Source organism: Lynx canadensis, chromosome B1 (genome assembly GCF_007474595.2).
Source record: "Lynx canadensis isolate LIC74 chromosome B1, mLynCan4.pri.v2, whole genome shotgun sequence".
In the NCBI taxonomy this organism is placed as follows: domain Eukaryota; kingdom Metazoa; phylum Chordata; class Mammalia; order Carnivora; family Felidae; genus Lynx; species Lynx canadensis.
Window position 1 is genome coordinate 43,646,624 of NC_044306.2, and position 19,936 is coordinate 43,666,559.

Below are 19,936 nucleotides of genomic sequence, written 5' to 3' on the forward strand. Positions count from 1 at the left end.
CCTCTCTCTCTGCCCCTCCCCCGTTCATGCTCTGTCTCTCTCTGTCCCAAAAATAAAATAAACGTTGAAAAAAAAAAATTTTAAAAAAAAAAAAAGAAAACTGCTTATATTGCTTATATAACAAAACTATATGTAATGAGTAATTTTATTGGGGCGCCTGGGTGGCGCAGTCGGTTAGGCGTCCGACTTCAGCTCAGGTCACGATCTCGCGGTCCATGAGTTCGAGCCCGCGTCAGGCTCTGGGCTGATGGCTCAGAGCCTGGAGCCTGTTTCCGATTCTGTGTCTCCCTCTCTCTCTGCCCCTCCCCCATTCATGCTCTGTCTCGCTCTGTCCCAAAAATAAATAAACATTAAACAAACAAACAAAAAAAAAGAATGAGTAACTTTATTTATAAAAATAAAATTTAGCAGTAATTATGAAAATGCATTAATTTTCATTAAGTACACAGTCTGACTAAGAAATTAAAAACATGAGTTTAAAGAGTAAACAACTTTCATAACTATTATTTCCTGCAAACAGATTATATTTCAATAGCTAAGTAGTAAGATACTTCCCAAAAACCAAATTTCAGGGTTCCATATAACAAGTACCGAAGAACATTTATTTGTGAAAATAAGGAGCTTATACTACAAAATGAAGGTGAAGAATTTCCTGACAGAATGGAAAACTCTAGGCATTAAGGAGGAAACCCTACAATTCTTAGAGTTTAAGACAGTGATATTATTAGAAAAATATGAGTACTATATTAATAACTATTTGTTTATATAGAATTTGTCTCCTCTCCCTGAAGGTGATTTTCCTGAAGAAAAAGATTGTTTATCTTTATTTATCTTTATATCTCCAAACACGAGGCTAGTAGGTGATATATCATAGTACCAAAAATATTATTTGCTGAAAAACTAAGTTATCCTAAACAGCTCTTCCAACTTGCTCTAGTCATGTACATTCAGTTGTCATTTCTGTAGTTAAGAAAAAATAAGATATAGATTAAAGAAACTAGGAAATCTAAACCTTCAAGGAAGTTAGAAATGTCTCTAGTCAGCAAGGAACGTGAGGAGATACAAGAGAAGAAAGATGTTCACTGAAGGGTATCATTGCACATGGGAATCCTCTTCCAGCTCCAAACTTAATATAAACATAACAAATTCACTGCAGCCAAAAATCATTAACTATAGAGTTCACATATCAATGATAGAAAATAAATAACCTCAATCCAGTGCACGTGCTGAGTGTAACAACAGAATTGGGATATCCTTCAACATACCCCTGGTAATAGCACTGAGCCTATGGAAAAAAAAAAAAAAAGTGGTTACTTAGGATTAACAAAACTTTCTAATGATTTCTTATTTTTATACTTGCCAGAACTTTCTGAGTATTTTCACAGGCTACATGGTTTATATCAATATGAATAAAGTGACACTCAGAAAGTTTCCCTCTATTTGTCACTTTCACTATATTAACTACTCTTCTGATGAATACTTGAGGTTATTATTTTATACCCTGCTTCCAAAGTGTTACCCATATTTTATGTTAAATTACTTTCTAATATATAAATTTAGCTCATCAATCAAAAGACAAAGATTATGAATCTGAATATCTTTAAAAATCTAATATTCTGCTAAAAAGAAACACCTAAAATTTAAAGGCAGAGAAAGATTAAAGAACTAGAAAAAGATACACCATATCAACACAAACCAAAAGGATGATTCTGGACCTATACTAATACAGGAAATGAAGATTTTAAGGCAAGAAGCATTACTAGTGATAAAGAGGGACATTTCATAATGAAAAGAATTTCAACTGACCAGGAAGATACAAATGTTCCAAATCTGTATTCACTTAATACATAGCTTCAAAATACATAAGCCCAAAATTGAAAGAATAATAAAAATAAAGAAATGCATAATCATACTAAAAGATAACATTTGTCAGTAACTGATAAATCAAGCATTCAGAATCTACAGAAGATTTAACAGCATGTTAGCAACCTAATATAAGTAGAACAAAAACTGTAGAATACACTTTCTTTTTAAAGAGCATGGAACATTTACAAAAATGAAATCAACTTCTGAGCCATGAAGCAAGACAACAAATTTTAAAGAGCTGAAGTCATACAAAGTTTGGTCTCTGACCACAATACAATTAAGCTAGAAATACATCAAACATCATCACAGAGAGGGAAAAAAAAAAAAGGAAGATTATATAATTTCCAAGACACAGTAGATAAATTTTGGTGGAAACCAATGTAAGATTTCTTTTTAAAACACTGCTTTATACTGAAACTAAGGGGAGGAAGAAGGAACAAGAAAAAGAAACCGATGGTCCTATCCAATAAAAGTGAAGTGACATGGTGTCCAAATTCAATCTTTCAACAAATTTTTGTTATGCTAACCATGTGCCAGGCATTTTTCTAGACACTGGGGATACATCACTGAAAAAAAAAACAGATGAAACTCCCTGCTCTCATGAAAATTATATGCACTGGGGAAACAGAAAATGAAACAAATAGATAAAATATATGACACATCATATATTGATAATCACTATGAAGAAAAATAAAACAGATAAAGTAAGAGAGTACTAAGGTTAAGAGTTCAATTTAAAATAGGGGGTAGTCAGGGACTAATAGAGTAATTTTAAACAAAGGCCTTAAGGAAAGGGAATCTTGAAATCTTGAGAAAGAGAACAATATGGATTAGAGAAAATAGAAAGTACAAAGATCTTGAAAGGAAAACATGTCTGGTATGTTAAAGAACAAGGAGACCAATATAACTGGAACAGAATAAACAAGGTAGACAGTAAAAGGAGATGAAGTCAGGCAAAGAGGACCAGATTGTGTAAAAGCTGTAGGATACTGAAATGACTTCAGTTTTCACTTTGTGAACAATAGGAGATCATACCATGGAGGGTTCTGAGCACAAAAACAACATAATGTGTCTAGGCTTTAAATATGGTCTATCTGGTTGCCATGTTGAGAACTAACTGAGGGGATGGGCAAGGTATAGAAACAAGGAGATTATTCAACAACTTATAGTAATAATCCAAACATTTACTTGGAAAAGAGTGGTATCAGCGGATGGAGACAGAGGAAGAGGATGGATTCTGGGTAGAATCAATTAAATTTATTGATGGATAGGATGAGGGTTAAAAAAAGTTTTAAAATGTATGATTTTGTGTCCAATAATATTTGTGTTTGCTTCTATTAGTCTTTAATTTATATTCATTTATTGAATAAAATATAAATAAACTAAATAACTAAATGGTGCCTATATTCTAGGTAGAGTAAAAGCCTCAGTCCATCAAGTTTGTCTTTAATTTACTAAGACTTCAGGAAGACCTAATAGTGAGGGAAATGAGGCAATAAATGGATTCTTAACTATATCACCTATGAATAGTGTTCTGTATTAGGAAAACATACATTCAATGTAAAAAAGATTTTAGGGACACCTGGGTGGTTCAGTCAGTTAAGCGTCTGACTCGATTTAGGTTCAGGTCATGATCTCAATGTTTGTGAGTTTGAGCTCAGCATCAGGCTCTGTGCTAATGGCAGAGAATTCTCTGTCTCCTTCTCTCTCTCTCTGCCCCTTCCCTGCTCACTCTCTCTCTCTCTCTCTAATATAAATAAATAAATAAATAAATAAATAAATAAATAAATAAATAAATTTTTTAAAGCATTAAAAAAGATTTTATAAATCTGTAAAATATAGAACTTAAATCTTACCTGAACATCTGAAGGATGTGAATTCACAAATCCTTGATTATACACATAAACCATAAAATTATGTGCTAAAAAAATCCTGAATTCAAAAAATGAGAGAATATTAAAAGTTATTCTTTCTGAAGCATATAAAGCAGTGCTCAGCAAAGTAAAGTAATACCCCCAGGCCAAATCTGACCTACTCTGTCTTTGTAAATAAAGTCTTATAGGAACACAGCCACACCCATTAAGTTATGTATGGTCCATGGCTGCTTTCAAGCTACAACAGCACAGTTGATACATTTTCATAGAAGTAGTATGATCCTCAAAGCCTGGTATATTTATTATCAGGGCCTTTATAGTAAGTCTGCAAACACGATAAAGGTAGTATTTTCTTTTGACATGTATGTGATTTATAGTCAAAGCAATATGCACTCAAAATAATTTTTCTATTTTAATGAACTCCCTTAAAGAAAATAAGAAGGGACTACAAGATGAGAGAAAAGGCACTGTAAAATTTACAAAGATATGAACTAGATATAGGATTATGAGAATTTTCCATTCTTTCTTTCTAAATTTTACTACCACGCATATATATTACCCACATAATGAAGTAGAAGCCGTATTAATCTAAACATAGATACTAAAACCAGATACTAAAACCAGAAGTTCAACATTCTCTGGTATCATTGCCTATACTTATCCTATTTTAGGTATGCTTCCTCACCTCATGGTCACTCTTCAATTCAATGTAACATAAGCAGACCACCCACACTAGCTAGTTGGGAATCCTCTACTAAAAGTGATCTCATATAGGTTACTAATGACCCTCTAATTGTCAAATCTAAAAGGCAGTTTAAAGTCAAGTAAAAGTAGTCTGACATACACATACTGTTGACCACACTTCCCTTCTTTAAACTATCTACTCTTCAACCCTAATCATACCATTTCCACCTGGCTTCCCAAATATCTTTCTATATACTTTTATGAGTCCCTTTATCTAGATCCTTGCTTCTTCCATGGTATTCAATTCTGGGTTGTTTTTCCTTCTCACCTTTAATATTCACCCCATCTCTACACATTTATCTTGCTCATTTCTGGTGCTTCATTTATATCCACATAAAATAGATGGCTTTGAAATTCATACTCCCATTCTAAATTAAATCTAACTGCCAAATGGACACTTCTGGAATATCCCACAAGCACTTTATATGTAACTTTTCCAAAACTGAGCCCTTACTGCCCGTGACTCAGATCTGTTCCCCGTCTCCTTCACTGCCAAACCAAATCTCTACTATCACTATATCCAATGTTAGCTAATATTTTTCCTGCCACCTCAGTATATCTCAGAAAAAAAAGCCCTATCTCTACAGACATAGCTCTGCTTTTCATTATTTCTCATATAAGTTATTTGCAAGAACTTTCTAATTGTCATTATGCTGTCGTAATCATTATGCAAATAACTTCCCAAACAATACACACATGCTCTATCCATCTCCTAAACTCCAGTTCCTATAATGCTTACCACTGTTTATAGTCCTGATAAGATGTTCAAATGCAATGTGAGTTCTTTCACTTTCCCTCTTATATACCTGAGAAGATCTTTGAGTTGTCATTTATCATATTCTTCCCTTCTGTCTAAAGGAGTAGGTTAACTGTTCTTTGACTCAATGCTATTCTTCAGCATTTTACATAAGGAATCATTTGTTTATACATCTCTCTCTAAGAAACTTCCCTTCAGGCAAAAAAAAAACTGTTTCTTGTTTCTTAAAAAGCATTCATCTGAGCCTCTTTCTTCTTTTTCTGCCAAACATTTTTGAAAAAGTTATTTACACTTACTACTTTACATTTCTCACAATCCATCTCTCCCTCATACTATGTAGTCTAGTTCTATAACCAAAATTTAACTGAAACTATCCTATTGAAGGTCACAAATTAATTCTAAGTCAATTTTTCTCAATTTGTTTTCCATGAAAGAATTAAACCCCACAGAAAGTTATTTCAATTACTTTCTCAACTCCCTAAAGGATGGTAAATAAGTAGTACTATTTTCCATAAACTATACACCAGCTTGCACAAGCATATAATCTAATTTCCATATTAAATTCCTTATTCCATATCCCTATTGGTAGGCCTGCCTCCCTCATCAAACTCTAACTGATACAATCAGTTACAGACTTACTTCTTATTGCAATAGCCTGCCCTGATTATATAGGTCCTTCTGGGTCTGCCAACAACATAAGATCATATAAGTTAATCTTCAGGAGGTGAGTCCCTATTTTTTTCTGTTCCTCCCCCCTATTCACAAAAGACTACTTAAGGCATTAGGAACAAAAATTTAATTAATTCACAGGAGAGCATCTGCTCATCTGAGACAACTAAAAGGTTTAATAACAACTACATTGATTATTTTTAACACTATTTTTATTATAAGTAAATAAATTCATATCAATAAAATGAAATACAAAACTAAAGAATAAAAAATTACCTTTGCTTAAGATGTATAGTGTATAGCTTCTGGTCTATCATAATAATATATGATATCCATTCCTAGAGAACCCAGAAAACTAAGCTGATCAATGTGACAGAAGCAAAACAAAAATTTTACATCAACGCATTCCTCCAAACAATCCCTAAAATGTCTTAGTTAAAATGTCTGTGATAGATATGATTTAAAATCTGCAACAATATATCAAAAATTATAACATATACTTATTATATAATCAATTCTTACTATTTCCACAAAACTAAGTCCAACCTAAGGATTTATATAGGATTAGAAATCTATATTTAACTGAATTTTAAGGTCTTCTGAAATTAGAGACTATGTGTTATGCTGTAATGTCTATTTAGGGGACATCATTGGGATAATAAGGTATCCTGTAACAGTGAAGCTTATTCCATTAGGCACAAAAGATATTTATTTTAACTGTTTTCTTAAAATGTATTGTCTGTTTTCTATTTTTTCCAAATAAAAAATTCTTAAAATTTGGTATTGTTTTTGACTCTATCACTACCATTCCCAAGTTAAAACATAAATAACAAACAGTAAGTTGTAATATCAGTAAGTTGCTGCACCTGAGTGATGAGATTTAATCCAGACAAAGAGAACATGTAAAAAGCAAGAGTTTGAGCATCACTGAAAAAAAACAAACAAAAAAACAAAAAAACCTTAAAGCATTTAAAAACCAAAAAGACACAAATATCAGAATATAGAAAAAGATAAGCCTCCCAGGGTCTGTGACTGCCAGCCCTGCCCACCCACAAAAAATTCACAAAGGGCAGCACAGAGAGAGCATGATAGCTTGGGATCACTGTAACCCCAAAGTCAGACTGGGGGTAGACATATGGTCTGACTGCAGGTCCTGCCCATCAATGAAAGCTTCTCAGGGGACAACACAGGGAGAGTGCTCTGCAGCAGGCTGACTGTAGTTCTGGCAAACATATGCTCTGACTCTATTCAAGTCCAATGCAGTCCCAGACTGGCTCCTTAACAACACAGGGAGCAAACACTACACACGAATGGCAAAGAGAGCCATTATAGACAACTGGACTAAAGGTAAACACATCTCAACCACAACATTAGGGCACATGCAACACATATAGATAACATTCCTGAAGCACCAGGATCTGGTAAATAGGGGACATTATACTTCAGGGCACTACAGGATCTCTTCTTCATAAAGCCACTACTTTCAAGAGCAGGAGACACAGCTGACATTCCTAACACATAGAAACAGACACAGAGAGTTAGACAAAATTAGAAGATAGCAGAACATGTCCCAAATGAAAAAAATAAAATGAAACAAAACCAAACCACAGAAAAAGAGCTAAATGAAATGGAAATAAGCAATATGCATGACAGAGAATTCAGAGTAATGGTCATAAAGACACTCACTGGATTCAAGAAGATCTGGGACAGAAAATATTAAAAGAACCAATCTGGGATAAAGACCTCAATAACAGAAACTAAAATACACTAAAGGGAATAAATCTTAGACTAGAAGAAGGAGAAGAACAAACCAGTGAGCTGGATGACAAAGTAATGGAAAGCAACTAAACTTAAGAGCAAAAAGTAAAAGAACAATAAAAATGAGAATAGGTTAAGAAATCTCAGCAATACCAATAAGTGTAGTAACATGAACATTATAAGAATCCAGAAGGAGGAGAGAGAGAAGAGGGAAGAAAATTTATTCAAAAGAATAATAAATGAAAACTTTACTAATCTGGGGAAGGAAACAGCAATCCAGATCCAGGAGGCACAGAGTGCCCCCAACAAAATCAACCCAAAGGGGTCCGTGCCAAATAATAATTAAAACAGCACAAAGAAATAATAGAGAATTTTAAAAGCAGTAAGAGAAAAGAAAACAGTTATATACAAAACAAACCCCATAAGGCTACCAGCTGATTTATCTGAAGAGACTTTCCAGATCAAAAGGGATTGGCATGATATATTCAAAGTTGAAAGGAAAAAAATTGGCAGCCAAAAATATTCTATCCAGCAAGGATATTCAGAATAGAAGGAGAGATAAAGAGTTTCCCAAATGAACAGATGTTAAAGGAATTAATCACCACTAAAACAGCTTTAAAAGAAATGTTAAAGGAGATACTTCCACTGGAAAAGAAAGACCATAAGTAAGGGTAAGGAAAAGAAAAAAACTCACAGGTACATATAAACATAATAAAAGTAGAAGATCAATCACTTATAAAAACAATAGGTAGATTAAAGCAGTAAATCAGTCAAAAGATTCACAAAATAAAAATATGTAAAGTATGACATCATATACCTAAAATGTGAGGGAAAGGAATGAAAAATCAGTGCATTCATAACATGTTCAAACTTAAGTGACCATCAACTTAATACAGAACAGATATAAACACAGGATGTTATATATGAACCTAATGGACACAACAAATCAAAAACCTGTAATATATATGCAAAAAATAAAGAGAAAGAGATCCAAGCATTTCACTAAAATCAGCCATCAAAAAGAGAAGAGAGTGCAAGAGAAGAACAGAACAGAGAAGAACTACAAAAAAAACTATAAAACAAGTAACAAATGACAATAATTACATACCTATCAATAATTATTTTGAAGGGGAAGAGTTAAGATGGTGGAGTAGTAGGGGCACTCTATGCTTGCCTCCTCCTTGTAACATAGCCAAATACATAACAAATAATTCCTAACATCCAAGAAATCGAAAAGAAGACTGAGAGAACAAACTGCATATCTCAGAGGGAGAAAAACAGCCACATCGTGGAAGGTGGAAGCTGTGGAGAACTGATTAGGGGGAGAAAAGAATTGTGCTGTGGAGGGGAGGGAGCCCTGATCATGAACAAAGGAGAAAGAGAGACAAGACAGAAAAGGAGAGAAAGCAGCAGGCAGGGGACTGTAAAAGAAAAACTCTTCTCCAAAGACATTGACTGGGGAAAGGACAAGAGCTGATTATTTCAAGTTTTTACAAGAAGTGGAGCTCAGGGGCGCCTGGGTGGCGCAGTCGGTTAAGCGTCCGACTTCAGCCAGGTCACGATCTCGCGGTCCGTGAGTTCGAGCCCCGCGTCAGGCTCTGGGCTGATGGCTCAGGGCCTGGAGCCTGTTTCCCATTCTGTGTCTCCCTCTCTCTCTGCCCCTCCCCCGTTCATGCTCTGTCTCTCTCTGTCCCAAAAATAAATAAACGTTGAAAAAAAAAATTTTTTTTAAATAAAAAAATAAAATAAAATAAAAAAAAAACAAGAAGTGGAGCTCAAAGTCTAAAGTTTTAGAAGTCCACACCATCGCTGGGATCATACCTTGTGGCTTAGGGGTGCTCCTGTGGGGAAAGAGGACGAGGCCCAGGAGGGGACAGCATGGTCTGAGGATCCCCTGGGTTGCATAGGAGAAAGAGTTCCACTTCTTGGAGTGCATTTGAGAGACATGGCACTGCCTCTCAAGGGACAAGAGAAGGCCACTGAGCAGCCCCATTAACTAGCATAGCTGCAGAGGCATCTATTGAAGGCAGCTAACTGGAAGCCAGTTAGCTTTGGCTGTGCTTTACCATAAACTCCTAACCCCGTGTGGTTATGGGACTGCTTTTCCAGGGCAAACCAGCACCAGCCACAGTGTGACAAGATCTTCCCCCAGAAGATCAGAGTGGGTCTAGACTGCTGCACAGGATTCCTAAAATTTAGAGTTTTGAAACCCAGCTGAGCACTTGAGATAAAACACAGGAGCACTGATCTATCAGGCAGACAGATGGCTCAGAAACAGAAGGGTGAAGGCAGGGTTCTGATAGAAGCCCGGGACACAATATTCAGAATAGAAGGAGAGAGAAAGAGGGGAGATTGTTCGCTCTTCTATGAGGGCTTCCTGAACAGCAGCTGTTAAAAAAGGAGTGCAAACTCCTCTCTCCAGGGATGAGAGAACAATATAACATTTCCACCCCACACCATCCCCACATTAGCATGGGCAGACTTCAGTGAGCAACACAGTATCCCAAGTGGAGGCTCAAGCCATTTACACAAAGTCACACCCCACTGTGCCCTGCAGGTGCATCTTTACTAGGGCAAGTGATGCTGAGGACCAGTGCAGTAGGCCGCTCCACCAGAAGACCAGCACAAACTCCCCAGCCACACCAATTCCACTGATCATAGAGTGCAGCAAAGCTTCAGCTCTAGGGGAAATAGAATCTAGCCTTTTCTAACAAGCAGTTAAAATATACCTACTTAAAATGTGCCACACACTGGACAAGATCCAAACAATCCACACTGCAAGCAAGGAGAAACTCTACAGAGGACTGATCTGAGAGAAAGGGTAGCCAAATCACAACAGCAGAGTGTACAAAGCATACACCAAAACAACTTCTTGAAGGGCCAGTGCCTGGACAGCATATGACCTCTACTTAATACAGTCATTATTATCAGGAGCAGCAATATAACAGGGTTTCCTAACATACAGATGACAGAGGTCTAGGCAAAATGCCAAGGAGGCAGAATTTATCCCAAAAGAAAGAACTGGAGGAGGTCATGGCCAGGGATCTAATCAAAACAGATGGAAGTAATATGCTTGAACCAGAATTTAAAACAACAATCATAAGGAGAATAGCGGGGCTTGAGAAAAGCATAGAAGAAACCAGAGAGACCTTTACCACAGAGATAAAAGCCCTAAAAACTAATAAAGCCAAAATAAAAAATTATATAACTGAGATGCAAAACTGACTAGATGTATTGGCAACAAGGATGGAAGAAGCAGAGGAATGAATAAGTGACACAGAAGATAAAATTATGGAAAATAATAAAGCTGAAAGGAAGAGGGAAAGAAAAATATTGGATCACGAATGTAGACTTAGGGAACTCAACAACTTCCTGAGCATAATAACATTCATATAATAGGAGTCTCAGAAGAAGAGAGGGGAAAGGGGGCAGAAGGTTTATTTGAGCAAATTATAGTTGAAAACTTCCTTAATTTGGAAAAGGAAACAGACATTGAAATAAAAGAGGCACAGAGAATGCCCATCAAAATCAACAAAAGCCATAGACAACACCAAGACATACTGCAGTAAAATTTAGACTATACACAGGAAAGGAAATAATCCTGAAAGCAGCAAGAGAAAAAAAATCCTTAACTTACAAGGGAAGACAAATCAAAATCAGGTTCACAGCAGATCTCTCCACAGAAACTTTGCAGGCTAGCGGTGAGTGGCATAATATATTCAATGTGCTGAATGGAAAAAATAAATATGTAGCCAAAAATGCTTTATCCAAAAAGGCTGCCATTCAGAATAGAAAGAAAGATAAAGAGTTCCCCAGACAAATAAAACCTAAGAGTTCATGACCACTAAACTAGCCCTATAAGAAATATTATAGGGGACTCTTTGAGTGGGAAAGAAATCAAAAGCAACAAAGACTAGAAAGAAACAGAGAACATCAGAAACAACTGTAAAGAAACAACTTAACAGGTAACACAATGGCAATAAATTCATATTTTTCAATAGTCACTCTGAATGTAAGTGGACTAAATGTCTGAATCAAAATATACAGGGTATCAGAATGGATAAACAGGAAAGACCCATCTATATGCTGTCTATAAGAGCATAAATCATTTTACACCTAAAGAGACTTGCAGATTGAAACTGACAGGATGGAGAACCATCTATCATGCTAATGGATGTCAAAAGAAAGCCAGAGTAAAAATACTTATATCTGACAAAGTAGATTTTAAACCAGACTGCAACAAGGGATAAAGAAGGGCATTATATCATAATTAAGGGGTCTATCCAACAAGAAGATGCAACAACTGTAAACATTTATGCCTCCCAACTTGCAAGTATGCAAATATAATAATCAATTAATAACAAACATAAAGAAATTCACTGAAAATAATACAATAAGAGTAGGGGACTTTAACATGCCACTTACAACAATAGATCATCTAACCAAAACTCAACAAAGAAACAATGACTTTGAATGACACACTGGACCAGATGGACTTAACAGTTATATTCAGAACATATCATTCTAGAGCAGTAGAATACACATTTTTAAAGTGCACATGGAATATTCTCCAGAGTATATCACATACTAGGTCACATATCAGGACTCAACAAGTATAAAAATATTGAGATCATACCATGCATATTTTAGGACGCAAACACTATAAGATCAGCCACAAGAAAAAATTTGGAAAGACCACAAGTATATGGAGGTTAAAGAACATTCTACTAAAGAATGAATGGGCTAACCATGAAATTAAAGAAGAAATTTAAAAATATATGGGGGGGCGCCTGGGTGGCGCAGTCGGTTAAGCGTCCGACTTCAGCCAGGTCACGATCTCGCGGTCCGTGAGTTCGAGCCCCGCGTCAGGCTCTGGGCTGATGGCTCAGAGCCTGGAGCCTGTTTCCGATTCTGTGTCTCCCTCTCTCTCTGCCCCTCCCCCGTTCATGCTCTGTCTCTCTCTGTCCCAAAAAAATAAATAAAAAACGTTGAAAAAAAAAAATTAAAAAAAAAAAAAAAAATATATATGGAACCCAATGAAAATGAAAACATGACAGACCAGAACCACTGGGATGCAAAAGGTGGTCCTACAAGGTAAGTATATTGCAATACAGGCATACCTCAAGAAGCAAGAAATGTCTCAAATACCCAACCTAACCTTACATCTAAAGCAGCTAGAAAAGGAACAGCAAAAAAGACAAAGCCAGTAGAAGATGGGAAATAATAAAGACTAGAGAAATAAACACCATAGAAACAAACAAACAGTAGAACAGATCAACAAAACAAGAACTGGTTCTTTGAAGAATAAAACTGATAAACTTCTAGCCAGATTTATCAAAAAGAAAAGAGAAAGTACCCAAATAAATAATGAATGAAAGAGGAGAGATCACAACAAACACTACAAAAATACAAACAATAATAAAAGAATGTTATGAAAAATTATATGCCAAAAATTGAGCAATCTGGAAGAAATAGACAAATTCCTAGAAACATACAAACTACCAAAATTGAAACATGAAGAAACAGGAAATTTGAACAGACCCATAACCAGCAAATAAAATGAATCAGAAATCAAAAATCTCCCAACAAACAAAAGTCCAGGGCCAGATGGCTTCCCAAAGGAATTCTACCAGACATTTAAAGAAGAGTTAATACCTATTCTTCTCAAACTGTTTCAAAAATACAAATGGAAGGAAATCTTCCAAACTCATTCTAGGAGGCTAGCATTACCTTGATTCCAAAACCAGACAAAGAACCTACTAAAAATAAGAATATCAGGCCAATATCCCTGCTGAACATGGATGGAAAAATTCTCACCAAGATACTAGCAAATTGAATTCAACAGTACATTAAAAGAATTATTCACCATGATCAGGTAGGATTTATTCCTGGGCTGCAATGGTGATTCAATTGCAAATTAATCAACATACACCACATAAATAAAAGAAAGGATAAAACCATATGGTCCTCTCAATAGACATATAAAAAGCATTTGACAAAACACAGCATCCATTCTTGATTTAAAAAAAAAAACCCTCAACAAAGTAGGGATACACAGAACATACCTCAACATCTTGAAAGCCATATATGAAAGACCCACAGCTAATATCATCCTCAATGGAGAAAAACAGAACTTTAATTAAATGGTCAGGAATTAGATAGGGATGTCCATTCGCACCATTACTATTTAACATAGTACTGGAAGTCCTAGCCTCAGCAATCAGACAACAAAAAGAAATAAAAGGCATCCAAATTGGCAAGGAAAAAAGTCAAACTTTCACTATTTGCAGAGAATGTGATACTCTATGTAGAAAATCCAAAAAAAAACACCAAAAAATTGCTAGACCTAATACATGAATTCAGCAAAGTCTCAGGATATAAAATCAATGTACAGAAATTGGTTGCATTTCTATACACCAATAATGAAGCAGCAGAAAGAGAAATCAAGGAATCGATCCCATTTACAACTGCACCAAAAAACAATTAGGTACCTAGGAATAAACCTAACCAAAGATGTGAAAGATCCATACTCTGAAAACTATAGAACACTTATGAAGGACAATGAAGAAGACACAAAGAAATGGAAAAATGTTCAATGTTCATGGATTGGGAGAGCAAATATTGTTAAAATGTCTATACTACCCAACGCATTCCACATTTTTAATGTAACCCCTATCAAAATACCACCAGCATTTTTCACAGATCTAGAACAAACAATCCTAAAATTTGTATGGAACCACAAAAGACCCTGAATAGCCAAAGCAATCCTGCAAAAGAAAAGCAAAGCTGGAGTATGATACTGGCACAGTATGATACTGGCACAAAAACAGACACATAGATAACAGGAACAGAATAGAAAACCCAGAAATTGACCCACAACTATATGGTCAACTAATCTTCAACAAAGCAGAAAAGCACATGCAATGCAGAAAAGACAGCCTCTTCAACAAATGGTGTTGTGAAAACTGGACAATTATATGCAAAAGAATGGGACTGGACCATTATCTTACACTAGACACAAAAATAAACTCAAAATGGATTCAAGACCTAAGTGAGACTTGACGCCATAAAACTTCTGGAAGAAAATATAGGCACTAATCTCTTTGAAATCAGCTGTAGAAACATTTTTTTTTTAGATATGTCTCCTCTGGCAAGGGAAACAAAAGCAAAATTAAACTACTGGAACTATATTCAAAAAGAATGAAAATTTGCCATTCACAACTACGTGGATGGAACTAGAGGGTATTATGCTAAGCGAAATTAGTCAGAGAAAGACATATCATATGACTTCACTCATACGAGGACTTTACGATACAAAACAGAGGAATATAAAGGAAGGGAAGCAAAAATAATATAAAAACAGGGAGGGGGACAAAAACATAAGAGACTCTTAAATATGGAGAACAAACAGAGGGTTGCTGAAGGGGTTGTGGGAGGGGGGATGGGTTAAATGGGTAGGGGGCATTAAGGAATCTACTCCTGAAATCATTGTTGCACCATATGCTAATTAACTTGGATGTAAATTTTAAAAATTAATTAATTTTTTTTTAAATGGGCAGTAAACATGAACAGACATTTCTCCAAAGAAGACATGCAGATGAACAACAGTCACATGAAAAGATGCTCAACATCATTCATCACCAGGAAAGTGCAAATCGAAGACACAATGGGATGTCACCTCACATTAGTCAGAACAGCTAAAATAAAAAACACAAGAAACAACAAATGTTGGCAAGAAGGTAGAAAAAAGGAACCTTGTACACTGCTGGTGGGAATACAAACTGTACAACCACTATGGAAAACAGTTTGGAGGCTCTTCCAAAAAATTAAGACTGAAACGACCAGGGGCACCTGGGTGGCTCAGTCAGTTACACATCCAACTTCAGTTCATTCAGATCATGATCTCATGGTTTGTGGGTTTGAGCCCTGTGTCAAACTCTGTGCTGACAGCTCACAGCCTGGAGCCTGTTTCAGATTCTGTGTCTCCCTCTCTCTCTCTGACCCTCCCCCATTCATGCTCTGTCTCTCTCTGTCTCAAAAATAAATAAACATTAAAAAAAATTTAAAAAACTGACATCAAAATACATCATCAGATTAAAAAAAAAAAAAAAGGACTAGAATGACCATATTAAACAGTAATTTCACTACTGGGTAATTACCAAAAGACTACAAAAACACAAATATGACAAGATATATGCACCCCTATGCATATTATTATTATTATTATTATTATTGCAGCATTATTTAATATAGAATGAACCCAAGGGCCCATCAATAGATGAATGGATAAAGAAGATGTAATATGTAGACACAACAGAACATTACTCACCCATAAACAAGGAATGAAATCTTGCCATTTGCAACAACATGAATAGATCTAGAAAGTATAAAGCTAAGTGAAATAAGTCAGTTAGAGACAGTCGAATAGAATAGAATAGAATAGAATAGAATAGAATAGAATACCCCGAATTCAAAAAGATGTATGTACCCTATTTACTGTAGCACTTTACAATAGCCAAAGCAATCTAAGTGTCCTTTGATAAATGAACAGGTAAAGAAAATGTGGTATACACACACACACACACACACACACACACACACATACACACACACACACACACACTGGAATATTACACAACAATAAATAAGGATGAAATCTTGCTTTTTGTAAAAACATGATTGACCTTGAGGGCATTATGCTAAGTGAAATAAATCAGACTGAGAAAGACAAAGATCATATGATTTCACTCATATGAGGAATCTAAAAAATAAAACAAATGAATAAACAAATAAAAAGGAGAATCAGACCTGCAAAAACAAAGAACTACCTCTGATGGTTGCCAGAGGGAAGGGGGTTGAGGGGATGGACAAAATGCCTGAAGGGGAACGGAAGATACAGGCTTTTGTTTATATGGAATGAGTAAGTCATGAAAATAAAAGGTACAGCATAGAGAATACAGTCAATGATATTATAATAGTGTTGTATGGTGAAAGATGGTAGTTACACTTGTGATCATAGCATAATGTATAGAGATGTTGAATCACTATGTTGTATACCTGAAACTAATGTAACATGTGTCAACTATACTTAAAATCAAAAAATTTTTAAAAGAGATTCTCTTAACCATTTTGGTGAAAATTATTCTCTTCATCTGAATCATGTAAATATTACTCGGATAAGACCCTAATTCTTCTACATTATTTTCTTTATTAGAACTTTTAAAATTTTTACCATAAGAAAATGACAAATGTTAGACCAAACAGAAGATTCCCATCTATATATTTGCTTTCACTATCAAACTTAAAATTCCATGTAAGTAGTAATAGTGTATACTTAGATTCATTCTATAATGGGGTTGATACATTTAATTGCTATAAATAAGAATTAAAAAAATCATATAATATTGTGAAAAATATCTCTTACATTTTCTAGTTCCAAATTATCACTTGTATTTTCTTGGATTTTCTCTGGAACTATAATTTGTAAAAATGGATTTTGAGAACCTGAAGAAAGAAAAAAGATAGTTAATAATTGTGTCTTATACCTGACTATTTGTTCAGGTTCTTTTGTAGAATTCACTAAAATGCACATATGAGTCATCCTTATGTACTCCTATAAAAATCTTGAAAATGCTTAATTTAAAAACAGAGTAGTTAAGATCAAAAAAAAAAAAAAGGACTGGGGGGTGGAGACAGGGCATAGTTAAACTTAGACAAAATTTGCTGTTACTGGAGAAAACAAACAAACAGACCAAAAAATGGTCAAAGATATACTTCAAGCAAACTTTCCTTAAATAAAAGATTTGAAACAATACACTGAAAAGTACACAGAATTCAGGAATAACTGATAACAATTAAAATTGAGAAATATTCTACTAAAGTTATTGGGTGTCTAAGATAAAGAAAGAATCCTATTGGCCTATGAACAAAAAGAAAAACAAAATCATATTGGGCATAAGGGAGAAAAGCAGGCTGGCTTGACAATTTTTATAACAGTATTCAAAATTTAAAAACTGAAGAACAATGTCTTTATTTTTTTAAGTGTTTATTTAAATTCCAGTTAGTTATCACACATGGTAATATTAGTTTCAGGCGTACAAAGAGTGATTCAACACTTCCATACAACACCCTATGCTCATCACAAGTGTACTCCTTGATCCTTATTACCTATTTAACCCATGCCCTCACCCACCTCCCCTCCTGTAACCATTAGTTTGTTCTCTATGACTAACAGTCCGTTTCTTGGACTTTTCCCCTTTTATTTTATTTTATTTTATTTTATTTTCCCCTTTGCTCATTTGTTTTGTTTCTGAAATTCCACATAGGAGTGAAATCACATGGTATTCATTTTTCTCTTACCGTGGTAAATCACATGGTATTCATCTTTCTATTCTCAGCATATTACTCTCTAACTCTATCCATGTCATTGCTAATGGCAAGATTTCATACTTTTTTAATGTCTGAGTAATATTCCATTGTATATATACATACTACTTCTTTTTTCTTCTCAGATATAGGATTAGGGTTAGGGTTTATGGCCAGTGTTAGGGTCAGGCTTAAGGTTAGGGCCAGAGTGAGGGCATGTTCCTGGTATCCTGCTGTTTAGAGAACTCTCCAGAGGGCTCAATTTGGAGTTAGGGCTTTGGGGTTAGTGTTAGGGTTAGGATGAGGATGAGGATTAAGGTTTAGGGTTAGGGGTTCGGGGTTAAGTTGGAGTTAGGGGTTAGGGTTAGGGTGTTGGGGGCTAGCAGGTTTATATTAACTAGAGAAGATGTTACTTGAACTGATGGTTTATACTCAGTGTAGTTTCAATAAGATATACACATGGCTCTTTCCATATGCTTCTAACATATGTTTACAAACACTTATATCTTAATGAAAAAGGTGTCACTTGAAACATGCCATAGTTTCATTCAGGTAAGAATAGGTCTATTCTACATGCTTTTACAGATGCATTTACAAACACATATAAATCAATGAAAAAGATGTTACTTGAACAATGGTTTATATACAGTGCATTTTCAATGAGGTAAGCATACGACTAATCCCATATGCTTTTATGTGTATGTGTAGAAACTTTAATGAAATATGATGATACTTGAAAACTGAATCTACAGAGTGTGGTTTCACAGTGTTAGGCATACAACTATTCCCATATGCTTCTATGCATATGTGAGAAACTTTAATGAAATATGATACACTTGAAAAGACTGATTATACACAGTGTGGTTTCACAGCATTAAGCATATGGCTATTCCCGTATGCTTCTACACATATGAAGAACTATGTTTTTAGAAAATCTTCAAGAAAAAGTGTAGACCCTTGTATTTCATCCCCAACAAAACTGTTATTCAAATATAGAGGCAAAAGACAGGTATTTATAAGCAAAACTCAAGGAAAATAGTTCACCTCCACCTGTCACCAAAGGCAGAGAAACTTCTTCCAACAAAGGTACCAACAGAGTTAAAGGTTAGTTGTGGATATTAAACAAACTTAAATATAGAATAAGGCTAATAAAACTGTGGAAGTCTTAGTTATCCAATAGGGTACAAATGTTATTAAACCATGATGATATAGACATAACATATATAATAATGTCAGGCAATGTAGCAGAAGAGGAATACCATAAGTGCATCCTGATTTCCTTACATTTATTGCAATGTGGCCCCCCAAAAATGTGACTTAAAGTTTAAAATCAAGTTATAGAAGTAGAAACATACTGTTTAATGGTATAACAGTGTATAATAACTAAGATTTAAAATAACCACAGTCATGTAATAAAGGGGAGAGCCAAAAGTGGGAAGAAGTAGTAAGATATTAATTTTTCTAATTACTTACAGTGAGGAATCACTATTACTGCCTAAATAAAAATTTTAATCTATTATGTAAAACATTATAAATATTCCAAATTAAGAGAAAAGAAAACATACACAAAGGCACCTACAAAATAAACCAAAAGCCAGATTTTTACAATGAAATACTTTACCAAAACAAAAGTATGAAATCAGAAAAGTATGACAAGATCAAGATCTCAGAAGTTGTAAGATCAAAAATCTCAGTTTTATCAATAAATGTAAATAGGATAAAGCAACCAACCAGAGAAAATCTTCAGACTGGATCCACAAAATCAAAACCCAACTACTCAGACCTTCTATGGAATATTAAACACTTGCTCTAAGCTAATACTTATTTTTGAGGACCTAAAATATAACTGGTTCACTTCAGGAAAAGACATATGCTTATAAGAAGACTGGTGATACATGAAATT

General features: G+C 34.9%; 1 protein-coding gene across 1 annotated transcript in view; it reads right to left on the minus strand.

Moving 5' to 3' along the window:
* Positions 1 to 19,936, minus strand: part of ADAM32 (ADAM metallopeptidase domain 32) — a 168,089-nt gene that overhangs the window by 138,513 nt on the left and 9,640 nt on the right. Inside the window, exons 2-5 of the mRNA XM_030314465.1 lie at positions 17,093 to 17,172; positions 6,187 to 6,248; positions 3,723 to 3,798; positions 1,209 to 1,285 (exon numbers count right to left, since the gene is read on the minus strand). Coding sequence (XP_030170325.1) covers positions 1,209 to 1,285; positions 3,723 to 3,798; positions 6,187 to 6,248; positions 17,093 to 17,172 — 295 coding nt within the window. The remainder of the gene's footprint in view (positions 1 to 1,208; positions 1,286 to 3,722; positions 3,799 to 6,186; positions 6,249 to 17,092; positions 17,173 to 19,936) is intronic.